At 36.8% G+C, this 17,781-nt stretch overlaps 1 protein-coding gene across 1 annotated transcript; it reads left to right on the forward strand.

Moving 5' to 3' along the window:
* The first annotated feature begins 8,904 nt into the window (after positions 1-8,904).
* Positions 8,905-17,414, forward strand: mrpl39 (mitochondrial ribosomal protein L39). The gene is made up of 10 exons (XM_046838424.1): positions 8,905-9,086; positions 10,366-10,572; positions 10,777-10,916; positions 11,013-11,112; positions 13,069-13,136; positions 14,146-14,258; positions 16,206-16,271; positions 16,764-16,917; positions 17,102-17,149; positions 17,253-17,414. The coding sequence occupies exons 1-10, from the start codon at positions 9,050-9,052 to the stop codon at positions 17,334-17,336; spliced, it is 1,017 nt and encodes a 338-aa protein (XP_046694380.1). The 5' UTR covers positions 8,905-9,049; the 3' UTR covers positions 17,337-17,414.
* Positions 17,415-17,781: the final 367 nt, after the last annotated feature.

The following is a 17,781-nucleotide window of genomic DNA, read 5'->3' on the forward strand; positions in this document are numbered from 1 at the left end:
TGACACTTGTTAGTAGGTGGGATATATTAGGCAGCAAGTGAATATTTAATTAAGTCGAACCCAGCCATTAAGGTTGCACAAGCCAGTGCACTCTTAGTGCCAGTCCCAAGCCCGGATAAATGGGGAGGGTTGCGTTAGGAAGGGCATCCAGCGTAATAACGTGCCAAATCAAACATGCGGATCATGAATACGAATGATCCGCTGTGGGGACCCCTAATGGGAGAAGCCGAAAGAAAGAAAGTTGATGGTTAGAAGCAGGAAAATTGAAAAAAAAGTGTAAGATTTGAGCGAGTTTGACGTGGGCCGAATTGTGATGTCTGGACGACTGAATAAGAGCATCTCCATAACTGCAGCTCTTTTGGTTCCCAGCACCCTGTCTATCAAAAGTGGTCCAAGGAAGGAACAGTGGTGAACTAGCAACAGGGTCAAGGGCAGTAAAGGCTCGTTGTTTGTTATACAGTATGTGTATAATGATACACTGTGTATAATAGCTGTGTACTCTTTGATAAGACCTTTACTTTCCCATTGTTTTCTAGATTTAAAGATTTAAAGTGGATTTTTTTTCTGTCAAAAAAATTTATCTGTGGCAACATTCAGCTGCCATCTGAAGGACAGCTGCCCAATTCTGACCAAATTACTACCAACGATGTTTGTTTCTAAACTTTATATACATTAAAAATGCCAAACCCATATATTCTGTAATGTCAAAAATATCTTTTTTATTAAATAATTTAGATTTTTGCTTATGATGATCATGATGATTATTAATATTATTATTATTGTTAATGCAATAACCTTTAAGGTGTCTTTGCATATATTGTGTGCATTTTTCATCAGATCTTTTGCACTTCTAGGGATGTGTGTTGTCCCTGAAGTTCTTTTAAATTCTTGTCAAATCCATTCTCCAATCCATGTTCCAAATTTTGCATAACTTTCTCCTTGACCCCCAACATCCTTCTAATCTTAATCTCCAGACCTTTATATTTTTATCTTTCTTGTATATGATGCTCTTTTTATCTGGGATCGATACACTGATCAGCAGTCATTGTTGTCATCCTTGTAGCGGATACCAACTCAGGGTGGTTTGCTGAACTTGTACAGTCAGTCTGCATTGACATCAATACGAAGCAATGCTTAATGTAAGTCTTCTTACCATTTCTTATGCACTTGTCCACTAAGCTAATAAACACCTCAAGAACTACAGGATGGTTTTGGACTGAAATTAATATCAAGTCTACTAAAATGGCTCAGGACCACAGGTCGCACAAACCATTTTGCATTTAAGAGAATGAAGAATCACTGAACAGTACACTTCAACGATGGAACTATAATGAATGAACATTAGGTGCCACTAGATGAGGATGGGCTCCCTTTTGAGTCTGGTTTCTCTCAAGGTTTGTTCCTCATACCATCTTACCACAGTTGCTGATGGCTCACTCATTAGGTATAAAGGTAAAACTATAAGGAACAATCTTATAGGCACTAAACTTATACATTCATTTATACAACTTTAGAACCTCTTTATCTCTGTAAAGCAGCATGTCCAATTAAAAGTGCTGTGCAAAAAATAAACTGAATTAAACAAACAAGTACTTGCTCTTTATTTCTTTTGTCGTTGTTCTAAGGGAGTACTTTGCTTTGCTTGCCTTGTGAGATTTCACAAGCCTGGTGAACTGCTATTTGGTAAGCTTGATGTAGTCGCTCAAGCCAACAATGGCACTGTCGTACAGAGATACTATATAAGTTTGGTGACTCCATGTCCACTATTCAAATTCTTTAAATATACTGATTTAACATCTGCTGTTGGATGGCAAAGCCTAAGAATGGTCAAGAACTTTCCTGCGTTGGTGTCTACTCTACTATCTCAGATGTATTTCAGTCAATTATCCCTAAACTGTACATGGGGGCTTGAATGGTCATTCTGTAAATGGCTGACAACTTGTTCTTTGAATGGCGCTCATACTTTAGGACCAGTTTTTTTTTTTTTATTATCATTTGTTCCTTGTTGACATCATTTGTACATAAATTCCTTCATCTTTGTGTGGTGGATACTATCACTGTCTGTGATGCCATGGTAATTTCAGACATCTTGTTTGAGCAAATTTTCAGCCCATCTATCTAGATTTCATTAGCACAATTGTACAAATTTTGCTTTGAGGACACTATTATTAGAGTATGGATGGTTACCCGTTTGAGCTGATATTCATCTTTGGTGAACAGCTTGAGATTGTCCATATAAAGCTGACTGACACTGTGTTAGTTGTTAAGTGCATAACAATGGCTCTATCCTTTCCGGATGTTTGTCAGCAATATGTAAAATAACAGTGGAGAGAATGAGTCACCCTGGAAGATTCCTTTGTGATCGTGATTGTGATCTTTTCTGTATTGGTTGTCCATTGTAATTTTAACTCTTTTTTTTTTTTTATTGCTTTTAACAATGGATATTTTCTCAAAGCAGCTTTACACAGATAAAAAGGTTATAAAGTTGCATAAAAGAATGTATAGGTTTAGTGCCTATAAGTTTATTGCTTATAATTGTACTTTCATCTTTAATAAGTGATCCAGTGGTGACTGTGGCAAGGAAAAACCTCCTGAAAAACCTCCTGAGATGGTATGAGAACAACACCCTGAAAGGAACCAGCCTCAAAAGGGAACTCATCCTCACCTGGTGGCACAGAATGTCTATTCATTACAGTTTCATCATTGTTGAGATGTACTGTTCAGTGTTGGGCACTTTAATGCAAAACTGTTCATGCAACTTGTGGTCCTGAGCCCTTGGAGTAGACTGGTGATATTAATTACAGCAGTGGCGGGCCGTGCATTTGGTACCTGGGCCTTCAGTGGGGACTTAATCCACCTCTTAATACCACCACTATCAGGTCGCAATTATAGAAACCATCAATACTATACAAAAACGCAATATAACAACACGTGGCATTACAGAGAGAGAAATTTCGCAGATGAAGGGTGAATGGCATTTTTACTAAAGCAAGCTCCAAACCTCTACACTACAACCGCAACTGTGCCTCCTACATCATCTGGAGCAGTTCAGAATCAATATTTGTCTGATAACATGACAAAAATATTAATAATGTTAATAAAATACAACCTACTCACATGAGATGCATACTCATAATTTGCACCGCTCCTCAGAGGCTGTAAGCCAGTGGTACCACTCTTATTCACTGGTTTGGAAGTGGCGCACAAACCCTAGCTAGCTTCGGGGTTGGTCGACCTCTCCTCACAATGTCTAGCTTTTCTTGGAAATGTATTTTTAAGTATGTCCGAGACCAAATCAATTTCTCTTCCTTCGTAGGCAAAAAAGTCTAACTTTTATGTATTAATGTGTGCAGAGCGCTACAGACGTGTTTTGCTAGTCAAACTTGGCTGTAACAGTTTCCCTCTGACCAACCAATCAGAGAACGGAAAAATGCTGATGCTATTCTGGGCCTGCTAGCTGGTGCTGTGGGGTGAATTTTAAATCTGATTGGTTAAAGAAAAAGACTAATTTCTTATAGAGACTAAGGTAAAAAAAAAGGCCTGACGGCCCACCACTGAATTACAGTCCAAATAAATCCTCAAAGTTCTTGAGTTGCTCAGTAACTTGGATCTTTAGGCAGTTGAAGGAGAACCATCTCCATCTGCACAGAGTAGTCTCCAATTGAAGAGAACTCCATTCAGATTTAGGGTGTCGGGATGAATCAGGCAGATCCGAAGAAAAGAAAATAACAGGGACACTGGTGGCTGGTACCTCAGGAGCATTTTTAACTCTACAGAGAATAGAGAAAGTGTGAGAGAGAGAGAGAGAGAGAGAGAGAGAGAGAGAGAGAGAGAGAGAGAGAGAGAAAGAAGGAGAGTAAATGGGTAACAAGGACCCCCAACACTTAACACTTATGCAAGATATTCTATGTTTCTCTCCCTAATTTATAAAAATATATTTTATATATTCTGTATATTTACATTTTAATTTCTAACATGATTTGCCTTTGTTTCATTTATTTTTTACATGACAAAACCTGCCAGGGGTGTGTCGACATTATATCCAGTGTATGTTCTTTAAGTAGGACTCATAAGGTAAAAGAACAGGCGTGAGAATGGTGTCTTGGTGTGGTCTTAACTGCCGGTTGTGAAAAGACTCAAAATGAAAATCCCTGTTTGACTCATTAAAACTGATTTTTTTTTTTTTTTTACCAAAATCTTTAAGTGTAAGTTATAGGAAATATTTTATTTATTGAGGATAGCAAATAAAAAGATCCTCTTTCGCCATTATTATATTTTACTCTGCATCATTGATTTACAGCATCTTTCATTCATTTAATCACACTGATTAACACTGCGAATCTGGATACCGGAAACCATAAAACCATAGGGCACCATGAAAATGCACCTTTGCACAGAGGGCAATTAAGTGCAGCCAAATATGGGAAAAAGCATAACGCCACATAAAAACCACATTATATGATTTTAAAGGCACTGATTTGATATTTGAACCACTGAATCTGCTTTAATATGAAATAATGTCACTTCCAAAATGCAACAACAAGTAACTGAATCTTATACAATGTGCTATGAATCATTTTAGTATTTAAGCAATATATGAATTTAGTTTTTTTAGAATTTGCCCTACTGTTACATTGTGAACGATAATGATGCTGAGAAGAGTTGAAAGCAAATCAACTTGCAAGCACATTTACACATAGTATCCTTATGTGTAAGTTAATTATTATGTGTAACACTGTGCAGTAATAAAGGCTAGATTTAAACACCATTTATTTATATATACTTTTCACATATCAGTGTTTATACATGTTTATCTGGTGCTTTCGGGGAATCAAGAATCTCTGGTTAAAAAAACAACAACTAAATATCCATCTTTTTTTTTTATGTCACCAGTGTTTTTTCCACAAATATAGTAATATTTGACAATCAAGTTGGGTGGATAATGCTGATATAGTGATGATTGCAGTATATAGCTATATAGTAGATCAGAAAGGGCAAACAGTACATAATGAACTAAAGGGAGTTTAAGTATAAGCATATAGTTAAAAAGTGTCCTGTGAGTAACAATTATCTAGTAACAATTTAGAAACATAAGGCATTGGATATAAACTCTTTTAAGGTATAACATTTTGACACTGTTGCCCTGTCTACACTTTTTTTATTTAACCGTGGGTTACACAATCTGACTAATAACAACAGCTTTCGTTTCATTTACGTACAGTCATTACTAGCCAGTAATAGCCAATTACTTTCCCAGCTATGGAAAATTTTGTGACTCACCCCACCCAATATATAAGAAGAGCACATGGGGCCCCTGTAGCTGTGAACACCTAGTTTGTTTGTTTGTTGTGTATGTACGTATTTGTGTGTCTGCTGTGTGTGTTGAGGTGAAACTGCAGAGCCGTGACAACAGAGGAATACCACATGGACATGGACACTTACTTAAGAGAAACCCATATGTATTCGAAAGGAACAGAGGAATGATCACCAACTAGAGACAACTGTTTCTAGACAACACTCATTACTGCGAAAAGCAAAAGGAAGGAAGGAAGTGAGTTTGAGCAGGTAAATGAGTTTAAAAAACCACGTGGTGCTTTTCTACAGAAACTGCATGCTGTGGTTAGTAGCCACATTTTCTCCATTCTTTTTTCTGTCAGTATTTTAGTCTCAGTTGTAAACGTAGGCTATTCTTTTTGTCATTATGAAAGGTAAATAGTTCAGAAAATGTCCAAAACTGTCTTTTACTTTATGGTTGAATGTTTATACCAGAGGCAGGTTTTTATTAGGAGTTTTGTTTAGTGAAATAAAATGTCTAATTAAAGTGTAATAGACAACAAAGCAACTTGATTTTAAATGTTTTGAACTGTTTGCTATTGAAACATGCACCAAAGAAGAAATAACAGCGATTCCAACGATCACAATCAATGATACAATCGAGAAGAGTGAGAAATTGGTGAGTGACAACCACTTCAGAAAATGCTGTTAAAACAAAATGACTCAATGTTACCACATTTAAAGGTCATTGAATTTTGGATGGATGTTCCTTCTCTCTAAAGGAAAAAACTGAAGGTGGGGGCAAACACGAACCATGCTTGCGAATGTCATTTTCCACGACACGACCTCATTTAAAGTCTTCTGAGTTGCATTTAGGCTCAATCCGCCTCGAGCTTTCACAGAAAGAAGTTCAGAACAGGCGATTATTGCAGATAGACGTCTCGTTTACTCTTGTGATATGATTCACTATTTATTTTTGAATGTTATCCCTTATAACTTGATTTCTCTTTATTCATCCCATAGGTGGCGTTCACGGCAGCCCTTTCACAGCTAAGAATGACCTGTTCAGTTCAGGGTTAATGCTAATCGTGATAGGGGTTATATCTAAGTGAACACCTATGCTGTTAGCATTATTCCTGCATTGATCAGCTTACTTCAGCCTTGAAATATTGTCGAAACATGACGCATCATGGAACGCATGAAGAAATATTGGAACAAAACATTGCTGCTTATCAAACTTTGTCAGACACAGCTAATTTTCATGTCCCATGCTCGTTGTTCAGACATCGTGTTAATGCTGTTCATGACTGGGGTTGTTAGAGCAGAACCTCACTCCAGCTTGATAGCATTCACACATTCCAGCCAGCAAGAGAATCCAGTCAACACAACAGTAATGTTGTTATTAGTCAGTTTTGTGTTTTATTATATCAAAATGTATTTATAGCATTTAATGGAGCATCAACAATGTCTCACAGGTAATGATGATAAGTAAGATAACTGATGTTATGATGTGTTCAAACTTTTTAAATTATTTGTAATAAATGTTCACAATGCCCTTGTTAGTTTTAATTGTTTTATTTTTTCTTTATAAGACCGGCAGTAAAGTCCTATTGTGTATAATCTATATTGTAGCACTATTTTGTTTCTCTTTTGTGTTTTTCTTACCTGGATCATGTATAAATCATTCATTATTTCATTCATATAAATGATACATTAAATATATATGCATAAGCCAATATATAAATGGCCCTGGGTAACAATTTCTAATGAGATACTTGACCAGAAATATTTAAGCAATCACACTGACCACATGGCTGTTGCACTTCACCCCTGTATCTCACTTTAAAAAATATATATTATTACCCTTTTCCTAGAAACCTGTTGCTGTGTGGCACCATTCTGAAAAGAGCATTAACCCTGGTTATTATTTAGGTTTTATAAAATATATATTTAAGCCTCCTTTAACCAATAGACATTGAGACAGCAGAAAATGTTAGTATCTTATCAAACTTATTTCACTATTTCCCACTACCTTAACCCAGCTTCATCTGGATAATGCATTCCAACAATTGCATCCATAAAAGAGATTACCTTTGCACTTACACCACTCAGAGATGATTGCATTCTTGTAGAACCTTAGAAAAGTGCAAAGTGAAGTCCAGGTAGTAGCAAAATGTGCTTCCTGAAGTGGCATGCCTGTATCTAGAACACATTAGAAGCTGGTTCTCTTTGTAGGGTGACACCTACAGGCCATGGTAAAGTCAGCCAGCACCCTGTGGCCTAGCCTCTGCTTTTACAGTAAAACTAAGATATGACTCAAGGTAGACTCCTACATTCAACCACAAGCTTACCTCAGAGTCAACTTTAACTTTAGCATTCGTCAATTTAGCAAGTCTTGTAGTGAGGTGTGACTATTACAACCAGGAGATCCATCACAGGGAATCATTTAGATTAAAGGCATTACAGGTCTCACAGTTGCTTTGGAGCATTTCTCAGATCAGAAATGAAATTCTCAAAACTGTTGATTAAAAATATAATATATTTTGATCAGCATGACATATATACCTGATAAAGTAGGAAAGAGCAGACAATTGAATACAATCAATTAAATTAATGTACCAAGCATTCGCAATTTGATCAAAGCAACGAGAAATGTTTTTATGATGTGCACAAGTGACTACATGATTTGGAGGTCGAACAAGTAGTTTGAGAGGTTCGTTTCTGATCTGAGAAACGCTCCAAAGCAACTGAGAAAAACTGTAAACTAGTTATCATTTGTCATCTAAAATTTCCATTAGCTTGATTCTAATAAACTTTTTAATTTTTTTATAAATGTGACTTGAATTGATTCATTGTGCAGAAATTGAATTTCATTGGATCCTGTACTAACACTTAAAACCAAAATATTTTCTGACTTTTGTACTACTTCTCTTACCCCACTTCCTATAAATGTTACAAAGAAAATACATGCTGTTTCTGTTGGATTAAACACATAAATTGCATTTACTGAGAACTTGTCATGAGACCTCAACTGTAACACCATGGTTTTCACAAGAGTTTAAGAATAGCAAAGTGCAAGTTAAGCATTAAGCAAGTGTCTGTAACAATAGAAAGCTCACTCTTTTTTTTTTTTAAAGATATGATGTAAAATGGGGCATTGAATTATTAAATATACAATATTCAAATATAAATTATACAAAAATAATTTTCATGGATCAGTACTTTTATATGTGACACTTTCAAAACAGAACTTTTGCACTTTTACTCCAGTAGGTATGTGAGGGGAGAACTTTACTGAAGTCAGAGTATTTGTACTTTTACTCAGGTACAGCAATTGTGTACTTCAGACATTCTCTCTATAAATAATCTATCTCCATCTATCAATTCACAAGCAATCTGTTAATCAATCTGTCTGTCTGTCTGTCTGTCTGTCTGTCTGTCTGTCTGTCTGTCTGTCTGTCTCTCACTTTTTTTTCTTCATAGATAGATAGATAGATAGATAGATAGATAGATAGATAGATAGATAGATAGATAGATAGATAGATAGATAGATAGATAGATAGATAGATGATAGATAGATAGATAATGGTGTTACGGCGGAACCTAAAATGTGGTTCCTAGTTTGAACACGGAAGTATTATAATGGACACATTGCGGATGTCACAGCATGGGGCGCTGCACGCTCAGTAACTGATGAATTATTAAGTTTACAGCGTTTTGTACATGTGTATTTTTTATGCTAATTGTTTAGTGTTGGCTTGAAACAAGAGTTCACATGGCGTCTCAGCGAGTTTGTCAAATGGTGCAGCGCCGTAAGTTTGTCTTTTATTCTCATTTCCACACTGACGCTGCTGACCTTGGCTAACTGATGTGGTGGACTCCTGTAAATCAATGTTTATCCTAAATAATATGTACATAATTAACAATCGTATTATTATTAGTAATAATAATAATAATAATAATAATAATAATAATAATATTGCTTTTAACAATATCCGTAGACCACAAAGCACATTTTTTTTAGATTCCTATTGAGCAAGTCAGAGGTGACAAATAAATAAACTCCCAGATTTCTAGACATGAAGCTCTTTCTTTCATCTAAAATGCTGATATATACCAGTATAACAGATATTGACCGGCAATATGCATTTCTCCAACCAGGAAAATAAGCTTTAATAAAGGATAAGTGCAGGTAAGCATGTTGGAGGTCCCTTTGAAAATGACAGCTGCAGATAAATGATATATCATGCTGACATCCTTTTACAAAGACCACTTCAGAAGCTCCCGTGGTAAGAAGAGCATCACATAAACAATTGTGGTGCAGAACAATAGCAGCATATTCACTGGACGCATGAGTCAAAATGAAATATTTACCCTAACTGATTGTTTAGGGCTGCATTTCTACAAACCGGAAGAATTTGGTCGAAAGAAACGGTCTCAATTTTTACTGCAGAAAAGTATAGGCAGATGCCATCCATCATGCTGAACCATCAGGTAGGCAGCTGATTGGCCCCTAATTTATTCTGCAGCATATCAATTACTCCAAACATACATCTATAGTCATAAAGGACTATTTTCATTAAAAAAAAAAACCTTTCCCTTCGGATTGTCATTCTTTTCTATTTTAGTGTTTGCTTTTTAATACAACAATCTGGAGGGACATAATGAAGTTTATGTTCATTGTTGACAGTAATCGTTTTAAAGAATATGCATCCGATCTTAACTGTTTCTGTGCCTTATTCCTTTATTAACACCGACTAGGTATAACTCAGTTTTGGAGATGCTCTGACCCAGTCATCTAGCCGTCACAATTTGGCCCTTGTCAAACTCGCTCAAATCCTTACACTTGCCCATTTTTCCTGTTTTTAACACATCAGAATTGAGTACAAAATGTTCACCTGCTGCTCAAAATATATTCCACAAAGAGGTGCCATGATGAAGAAATAATCAGTGTCATTCACTTCACCAGTCATAATGTCATAACGTTATGCCTGATCTGTGTTAATATATCGTGCTGAACTACTTGTGTGTCACATGGTATTTATTTTGTTGTCTTTTAGTTTTCTAAATTTGAATGTGTATTCCTTTCAGGTTTGGTGTCCAGTGCAGCAGCCGAGGGGCTTTCCACGTCCGAATTGCGCAGTTGGCGTAGTACCCTGTTCTCCAAAGAGCAAGCTCGACAGCGCTCGCTGTTTCCCCGCATTGAGAAAATCGAGGTCACCATGGACGCACCGGGGCTACAGGGAACACTTCTGGTGATGAACAAGGGCATGTCCACACCATATAGCTGTGCAAGACGTGAGTTGGGCGAATATTTGGCATGAGTGTTGTGCATGGAACTGTCTAAGGCATCTCTCACACTGTAGCGAGTGATAGCGAATGTTGTAAATCTAGTGCTTTATATAAAAATGTAAAAATAAATGCTTAAAATTGTTGAGAATGAAACTGAATTGAATGTTTGTGTTTTTTGTTTTTGTTTTTTCATTTCTTCAAATCTTTCAGATTTGACAGAGTGGCACGTGTCTAGTGCAGCTCTCGCACTGGTAGATGGAGAGCCATGGCACATGCATCGCCCACTCACTCGCTCCTGCTCGCTCACACTGCTCACGTTCAAAGACACCAACCCTCAGCTCCTTAATCAGGTACTAAACCTCTACTAAAATGCTGTGAATTTGTAATGCAGGATTGGGAACAATATTTTTCTTTATGTATGATCAAAACATGACTTTGCGTCTTAGGCGTATTGGCGTTCCTGTTCAGCCATGTTGGGACAAGTTCTTGATAATGCCTTCAAAGAGGAGTACAGTGTGGAGCTGCTGAAGATTCCTGAAGTTCCTGGTACACAGTAAAAGCTTCAAAACATGAACACAGCACACAGACAAGTGTTTTAACAATCTGTTGATCGATTATTTAGCGATATTACAATATACAAAATATTAGCTGTATCTGTTGATTACATTCACTCGAGTGTTAGTCAGAATTATTGGCACCCTCTATTAAGAGGATTGATAACAAAAGACTTGTGTAAAATAATCATGCAGCATAAACACCTAGTGATTTCACTTGTCTATCGAACAAGTGAAGAAATTCACTCATAAAAATTATCTACATATGTAGACATATCAGATACACACATATCGTGTATTACAGGGTGGCAATAACTTTTTAGCTCTAGAAACTGTAAAGTAAAATTATCTTTAAAAAATATAAATAGTTTATTAGTCAACAGCATGCAAATGAATAAACATTGGCTGTGACCTTCTCTGCCTTTACCAGGTACACCTGCAGACTTTAAGGGAATTTGTAGGCTGTAATCCAGTGCATAAATAAACAGTTACACCAAACAGGTGCTGAAGGTGAAGGATATAATAAGGATAATGAAACGCTTTCATTGGCTGAAAGAAAAACATCTGTGTAGGAGGAATAAAACTAATAACAGCTCTACTCTACTAAAAATCTGAGATTGCTGAAGTTTACTAAATGAAAACAAATCCAACCATGATTGAGGATGCTTTTCTTGGTCATGCAGAAGACTCAACGAAGACAGGTCTTTCCACACGTTCTAGTTTATGTGCAGAAGCATGAAGCCATAAGCAGCATTCAGGATGCACTGTTCGATCAAAAAAACATAGTGAAGCAGATGAACGACTTGTACAAGAATCATAGACACCGGTGGCACCATGATAATCTACACTCTATAGAAGTATGACCAGAAATGCCCAGCAAATTCACTGGGAATATCCAGTGTATCCATAAAAAAACTGGTGCAGAACAGTGGCAGCAGATTCTCTGGATGGATGGATTAAATATTTGGCTCTGAAGAAAGGCAGGTTGTTGCATTATAATAGACATTACTCATAATCACACATTCGCTCATGATATTTCTCACTCTCCGGTGTTTGTAATGTTGTAATGATGTACATGTTTGGTTTCACCCAAATGAGGATGGGTTCCTTGTGTATCTGATATGTCTGGTTCCTCTCACGGTTTCATCCTCATACTGTCTGAGGGAGTTTTTCCTTCCCACAGTCGCCCCCAGGCTGCTCATCGGGGATAAGAACACGTGAATTTAATTCTATTAATCGAACATTCTTTAAAGCTGCTTTGAGATGATGTCAATTCAATTTCTTTAGCGTTATAGAAATGTAATTGAATTGCCAGACTGCCAGAGAGCAGTACAAGTATGAATGTCTGCAGGCAGCACATAAGCATGGTGAAGGTTCCTATGAAATTTTGATGCCGCATTTATTCAAATAAACTTGGCAAATCTGGTGAGAAGCAATTGTTTAAATCTTTACTGCTGGAAAGTATAAGTAGATACTCATTTATCAGGGAGGAAGCTGATCAGTCCATGGCATTGACATCCTGCAGCATGTCAATAACTCCAAACATACATCTATTTTTAGCAACAATAAATCAATAAATCTGAAGGAGGAATTTTCGAGAGATGGTATGGCCACTACAGAGCCCTGATCTCAACGTCAATGAATCAGTGGAGCATTTATATAAAGGAACAGAAGGAACAACCCAAATGTTGTTTTTAATCCATTTGTATGTTGGTAATTGATAACTACAAATAAATTAAATGTACACATTTGGTAGTCTTCATTTGATAGGACTTCTTCAAACTTTTGCACAGCACTATCTATTTAAATAGTACAATTCTTTGCAAGTTGTGATCTAAACCTGTTGTAGCCAAAAGATAATATAACAAGTGTAGACAAGACATATGTGCTCATTTTGCCATGTGGTAGTACTGCCTGTAATGTTTCCTTGTGATTTTTTTGTCTCTAGTGACTGCTGGTGCTTTCTGCTCTGATGTGGTCTTGGATCCTCGGTTAGATTCCTGGACTCCTTCAGAGGTGGGTATTCTGTAATACGTGTTGTGTAGTATGATAATCTTAATATTTAAAAAAAAAAATAATAATTCAAACTGTTTGACTTATTTTAGCCATTCAGTTTACCTTAGTAGTGATTTTCATTTAGATTAAATTCAACGTTGTTTTTGTGCAGAGTACAAGTACAGTCCCAATAAAGTTGCATCTAATGATTATTTTGATAATCGATTAATCGGACGGTTATTTTTTTTTCTTCCATCAATTAATCAGATAAAATAATTCTTAGATGTTTGGTTTATTATAACTATATAAACCCCTAATTCGGGGTATTTATGTATAAAAGTGTACTTAATTTAACTCACTATGTGAGTTGTTTATCTTTAATTTAGACATTTTAAAGCTTATAGTGGCCGCCTGTTGAGGAGCGCATGTGAACAAATTCACTCATGCTGGGTTGTTTCCTTCTGTAAAAAACAAAACGAAACAAAAAAACAGCGTTTGATTATAAAAGGTGAAGCAAATTGTGTACATTTTGCAGATGGCAAGTTGACCACTATACTTAAAATAATCAATATAAAATATAATACAAATTTTTTAACAATTTTTGTTTATAAAAATAGAGATACTTTGTTCATTTGTGAAGATATAAGCGTCTAGAATATATAATGAATTTGATTTCATATAATATTTAAATTATATTTGCATCAATTAAATATACAAACATTAAAAACATGCGTTTGAGTGTAATAAAGCCGCAGTAAATCACGTTTAAATACAGATAAGTTACAGTCGCCACCAGCTTGCTCATCAGGGACAAACTTACTTATAAAGAACATATTCACTTTTAATCACCACATTATCTGTGTAAAGCTGCTTTGAGACAATGTTCATTGTTAAAGTGCTATACAAATGAAAATTTATTGAATTGAATTAAATTGTTGTAGTAGACAAATTGCTATCTCTCAGAAACGAACCTGTTAATGATGAAACCTGTGTGCAACTGGCTTTGAGTCTTTCCCTGAATCCCTTACAGGAGAACATGCGCTCATTCACTCGAGAAGCTCAGCAGCTAATGCTTAAAGATATACCCTGGGAGCCTCTGGATGTGGCACCTCCTGTAGCACTGGAGATCTTCTCTCATAGCAGGTATCTTCTCCTTTCTGACTGAAGAGCAGTTAAGTTAAAAACCAGGCTGTATGTTACTCATAAGTTTCTAAACTCTGATTCAAGTCTGCTGTTCCTGGTGCTTGAAATGCATAGGAGATACTGAGAATGAAATAACCAGTCCTGATTAAATGTGTAACTCGTGTAACATGATAGTAATGTAAAGGTTTCGCTTCTTTGTGTATGAGTCACTTTAGATAAGAGCTTTGGCAATTTCCTGTAAATGGTATATAATTGGACAGTAAATGGAGACCATTTAGGTAAAAGGGGTGTGATTGAGATGGTTTGGACATGTGCAGAGGAGGGACATGGAGTATATTAGTAGAAGAATGCTGAGGATGGAGCCACCCGGAGGGAAGAAAAGAGGGAGGCGAAGTAGCAGGTTTATCGATGTGGTGAGGAAAAAAATGCAGGTGATTGTTTTGAACGAGGAACATATAGAGGACAGGGTGGTATAGAGACAGATGATCCCCTAACTGGACAGGCAAAAGAAGTGATTTGGTGATTTTGTTGCCTACACGAAGTTGTTGCACTCTGCACTTGGGTGACACTTTCCTTTTCACATCTAGTTCGATTAACCCTTTTAAACAATCCCGGAGCGGTTCAGCGTGTATGTGAACAAACAATGTGATTTTAAAACCCCCGAAAAGGACCCCAAAATCGAACCGTGCTTAGACCACCTCCGAATGTGCACATATTAAAATTAGAAAATATGATTACATTAAACGCCAACTCTCCTCAACCCATAAAAACCCATAAATGTGTCTTTTGTTTGCCCAAATTATGGAAAGGGGATATAACAGAACCGCGCCACAATAAAAAAACCTTTGCCAGAAGTACATGAGCACCCAGGACAAAAAATGGAAAGCTGGAGTGTGAACAAGAAAGGTTCTGAGATCTCTTTATTGCTGAAGAGGACCAAAAATAGAACTGGCTTCTCTTTTAAATCCACTAGATTGTGAACACCAAAAGGACTGAGGTCACGTTCAGCTGGTTCTCTTTCTGGTTCACCTAGCTGAACTGTGTTTGGTTCTTTTAAAACGAACTACAGTGAGGAAAATAAGTATTTGAACACCCTGCTATTTTGCAAGTTCTCCCACTTAGAAATCATGGAGGGTTCTAAAATTGTCCATAGCCCTTTCCAGCCTTGTGGAGGTCTACAATTTTGTCTCTAGTGTCTTTGGACAGCTCTTTGGTCTTGGCCATGTTAGTAGTTGGATTCTTACTGATTGTATGGGGTGGACAGGTGTCTTTATGCAGCTGATGACCTCAAACAGGTGCATCTAATTTAGGATAATAAATGTAGTGGAGGTGGACATTTTAAAGGCAGACTAACAGGTCTTTGAGGGTCAGAATTCTAGCTGATAGACAGGTGTTCAAATACTTATTTGCAGCTGTATCATACAAATAAATAGTTTAAAAATCATATATTGTGATTTCTGGATTTTTTTTTTTTTTAGATTATGTCTCTCACAGTGGACATGCACCTACGATGACAATTTCAGACCCCTCCATGATTTCTAAGTGGGAGAACTTGCAAAATAGCAGGGTGCTCAAATACTTATTTTCCTCACTGTATTTGTGAAAACACCTTTATGCAAAGTTTCACTTCTGCTTTGTTACATTTGGTACTAGTCTTGTACGGTATTTGTTCCCTCTAGTATATATAAAAAAATTAAGAATTTGGTTTCCAAAATCACACCCCAACTGTATGCTTTGGTTCAGTGGTTTCATTATTGAGCATCCTGACTGACAGAAGGAGCCACATGTACAGAATGTTTTGTTTTGAACTTTATCTGCACTCTTTCTGCCCTGTTAGAGCCTGATTATGAAAAGGATTTCCCATCAATTATCTTTAGTTAAAATCTGAGCGCATACATGGCATCATATTTCTTATAGTAACTCATCCAAATCACATTTTTTTTACAGATATAAACAAGAGGAGGTGGAAGAAATGGCTGCAAAATGCCCTAGTGGCACAGTGTCATTATACAGGTCAGTACACACAATACAAACACTCATGGTTCACTAGACAATGGTGATTTGGCATTAGTCTCGAGTTTCCATCAGTGGACAGTTGATGATATCAACAATGATAGAACTATAATGAATGGACGTGGATTGGTTCAATTCTAAATCTGGTTTCTGGTATACATAAGAATAGACAATTCTTCTCAAAAAGAAGAATTTTGAAAAAACATGCCATTATCGGGCTTTTAAAATCTAAAATCATGTGATGAAAGCACAGAACAATAAAATATGGAGCAGGTGGTAGCTCAGTGGTTACGACATTGGATGTGGGCTCGGTAGGTCACAAGTTTAAATCCCAGCACAACCAAGCTGCCACTGCTGGGCCCTTAAGTAAGGCCCTTAACCCTTGTTGCTCTGGATAAGGGCATCTGACGTTAAAATTTGCCAATTGTGTTTATTGTTTTTGTTTGTTTGTTTGTTTGTTTGTTTGTTTGTTTGGTTTTTTTTTTTTGCTAGGTGTGGGGAGCATGTGACTCTGTCAGAGGGCCCCCTAGTGGTCAGAACAGGTCTGTGCTACCAGTATGAAGTAACAGCAATGCATACACTGGGAGAAGGACAGTGGGGTTTGCATCGACGAGCCCAGGGCCTCTCACTTCCCCTCAACCTCACGGTAGAGAAATAATGTTACAGTTTATGTGGGTGCAGAAAAAAGGAAAGAGCATGTCGTTAACCAGACAGGCTTACTAGTACAAAGGCATACATTGTGCACAGAATGTAGAGAGGTGCATGTGTATAAAGAATCATGGTGTTGTTTAATATTTTGGTTATCTTTGACTACTTTTTTTTTTCCCCAGGCTCACCATACAATTTGGCGAAAGCTGAGGAAGAGAGCTGAGAAACTGGTAAGAAGGTTTAAACATGAATTACAGAGCACTTTTTATCATTCTGCTTATACTGAAATTATAAGGACTGAGATTTCAAGCAGTTAATTTCTCTGTCTTACAGGTGGAGATTCCTTCATCTGCAGCCACTAAACCTGAAACCACATCCCCTTCTCCCAAATCTATTCCCTCACCATCCCAACACTGACCTGCAATTAATCCTGTTTATACATAAATATTGTTTCCTATTGTGTAATTTTGCTGAATAAATCACTCATCAGTGCGATTTTCTTGTATTTATTTCAAATGGATGGATGTAATATTATAGCATATCTGTGGAAACAATGATTTAGGTTGATTGATTTTCAGAGATACTGAATTATTACAGAATCAATATTACATTATTACAATTAATTTCTATTTGTATAGCGCTTTTAACAATGAACATTGTCTCAAAGCAGCTTTACACAGATAATGTGGTGATAAAAAATTAATATGTTCTTTATAAGTAAGTTTGTCCCTGATGAGCAAGCCAGTGGCGACTGTGGCAAAGAAAAACTCCCCACGATGGCAAAGGAAGAAACCTTGAGAGAAACCAGACTCAAGAGGGAACCCATCCTCATCTGGGTTGCACCGAATGTCCATTTATTGCA

Source organism: Silurus meridionalis, chromosome 24, assembly GCF_014805685.1.
Source record: "Silurus meridionalis isolate SWU-2019-XX chromosome 24, ASM1480568v1, whole genome shotgun sequence".
Lineage (NCBI taxonomy): Eukaryota > Metazoa > Chordata > Actinopteri > Siluriformes > Siluridae > Silurus > Silurus meridionalis.